The sequence below is a fragment of the Corvus brachyrhynchos genome, unplaced genomic scaffold (genome assembly GCF_000691975.1).
Source record: "Corvus brachyrhynchos isolate BGI_N302 unplaced genomic scaffold, ASM69197v1 scaffold187, whole genome shotgun sequence".
In the NCBI taxonomy this organism is placed as follows: domain Eukaryota; kingdom Metazoa; phylum Chordata; class Aves; order Passeriformes; family Corvidae; genus Corvus; species Corvus brachyrhynchos.
The window spans coordinates 109,047-111,379 of NW_008239050.1; the positions used below are offsets into that span (position 1 = coordinate 109,047).

General features: G+C 37.9%; 1 protein-coding gene across 4 annotated transcripts in view; it reads left to right on the forward strand.

Moving 5' to 3' along the window:
• Positions 1-2,333, forward strand: part of PHF20L1 (PHD finger protein 20-like 1) — a 58,341-nt gene that overhangs the window by 12,732 nt on the left and 43,276 nt on the right. For all 4 annotated transcript variants that reach the window (XM_017739048.1, XM_017739045.1, XM_017739047.1 and 1 more), the window contains one exon: positions 2,277-2,331. In XM_017739048.1, the coding sequence (XP_017594537.1) occupies positions 2,277-2,331 (55 nt within the window). The remainder of the gene's footprint in view (positions 1-2,276; positions 2,332-2,333) is intronic.

Below are 2,333 nucleotides of genomic sequence, written 5' to 3' on the forward strand. Positions count from 1 at the left end.
AGAATAAAAATGGACCCACAGAGTTTCTTAACAATTCAGAGTCATGAAATTGTTTAGGTTGGAAGGAATCTCTCTATACAATCTTGTCCACCCCAGCTGCTCAAGGTTCTCTTCACTGAGTTTAAATTTACATGTTAATCTAGAAAAAAAGTATAACTGTCACCATAATGAATGTGTCTCTGGCTTCTGAATGTTTAACCTTTTGTTTGTTTCATTTTTATGTGTCCTGCTACTGTAAGATGCATGTTGTATGAACCGTATCCCAACAGTGAAATAAAATACAAAGAAAACCACAAAACCCCCTTCCATGTTGCCCTAGCTGCCCTTAGACCAGGAGACTTGGTCAGCATGGTCCTTTGAAGCTTGGTATCTTCTGAAAGCTTCTGATTCCAGGGTGCTTAGCTTGACTGAAAATTAGAATGCTCTTTAGAAGCTATTTTGATGCAGGCTGCACTACTTCCCCTTCCCACTTTTATCATAAGATCCAATCTCCAGCCGTGTTACTGATCCTCTTCATCCTTTGGCCAGGGTACAGTGTAAGACTTCTACTCGCAGGTGTCCTAATTCCTCACCACCACGAATAGCTCAATCTTTTTTTTTGTCCTGCTGCATGGGCAAGGCTCTGGATGGACTGGAGCTAATAGGTGTGCTTGTTTTGGCTGGCCAAAAGAGAGGTATGTGTGCTTTTGATTGACTATGCAGCTGGCAATTAGACACACTCGTTTGTGCTGCCATGTCACCTGCCACATCACCAAGTGGCCTCAGTAGTTGCCTGTTGTGTGAGCATTGCCAAAGTGCTTCCAAACTTTGCTGCTGGCTAGTGTGAGTGTCTGCATCTTTGCACTGACAGTGTGGACATGGAACACTTTATCTTCGAAGAATCAAAACTGTTGTTGTTTCTAAGTACAGAGGTTGGTGCAAAGAAGAAGCGTAACTTATGTAAAGCAGTGATTTAAAAGTATTGAACTATGGAAAAGGAAAAGCATCATACAAGGAGAATTAACACTGTATTTGTGTTATGATTTCCTCGTACATCAAAGAAGGCAAAGAAACCCTCAGCAGAACAGATACTTGAAAGACTTGTAATACGTAATGAGCGGGGAAAAAGTTGCATTGGAACAAGATTCATAAAAACAAGCTACTTTAGGTATCTCGTGTGATGACATAACAAGGAAGTATTCCAGAATAAAATAGTTTGTATGCCGTTGGGGGAAAAATAAAAAGTTCTATTTGTAAAGCACTCATGAGTAACTAGACAAAAATACTCTTTCATATTTTGTGTGTGATAGTGCTTGTGTAATTCAGAGCACTCAGATGCTTAATTCTGACTGGTTGATCATTTCTACTGCCTTGTGTACTGCACATAACTTCTCCGTGGAAGAATTCTGTACCTCGATGTTACAGAAAATTAGAAAAAATACTTTAGCCAAAAGGATCAAGTTACAATTTTTGCAGTCAGATTGATCCCTGACATTCAGGAGACATAAGGCCGGAGTCTCATCACTCTAGTGAAAAGAGCTTGGCTCTGCTTTGAAAGTTCTCTCTGTTGGCTTGTAGGGGAGCTTGACTTGGTCTAAATGCCAAAAAGTAGATAAGATTGGGATGTATTGTTCACCCCTTGAATGTTTCCGTATGGTCAAAATAAGCAATTACACAAAATTACATTTAATTACCTTAAATACAGACTGTGAAATTCAGTCATGTTATAGAGTACTTCATTGAAGATAGTGATTGAAACCTGTAATACGTAATACAAAAAGAGTAAAAGAGTCTATAGTTACTCTAAAAACAAAGGTGTAATGAGATAGGAGTTATCCATGGTTTAAAAATTTAGTTCAGAAGGAATTCTATGCAGTTGGACAATGCTTTGAGGTGATTGTAGCTTTGCATAATAGGTCAACAACTATGGAATTGTGTGTTTCAAAGCCAGAAGGGTAAGAAAAAAAGTCAGTCTTCTAGAATTGGGAGCTCCTGGGTTTCTAAAGCAATGACACAGAAGTAATTTAACAGGGAATGTGTACAGCCAGAATTCTATATACAGTGGTTTTTTTGAAAGATTTTTTTTTTCTTTTTATCCACATGACATACTGATAATACTTCAAGATTATCTGGGCAATTTGGGAAACTCAATTTTACCACTCTTTGAGTAGTAACCATAAAAACAAATTAAATTTCATTTGAGCATTTCTAGATAATATTCACTGGGTTTATGAGTATTTTCTGTTTGAGTCTTAGGAACTTTATAATACTTACTTACCATTTTTTCCTTTTTGGAGGATTGGATAGCTTTGGTCAAAGCTGCTGCTGCAGGAGCAGCCAAGAACAAAGCAGGA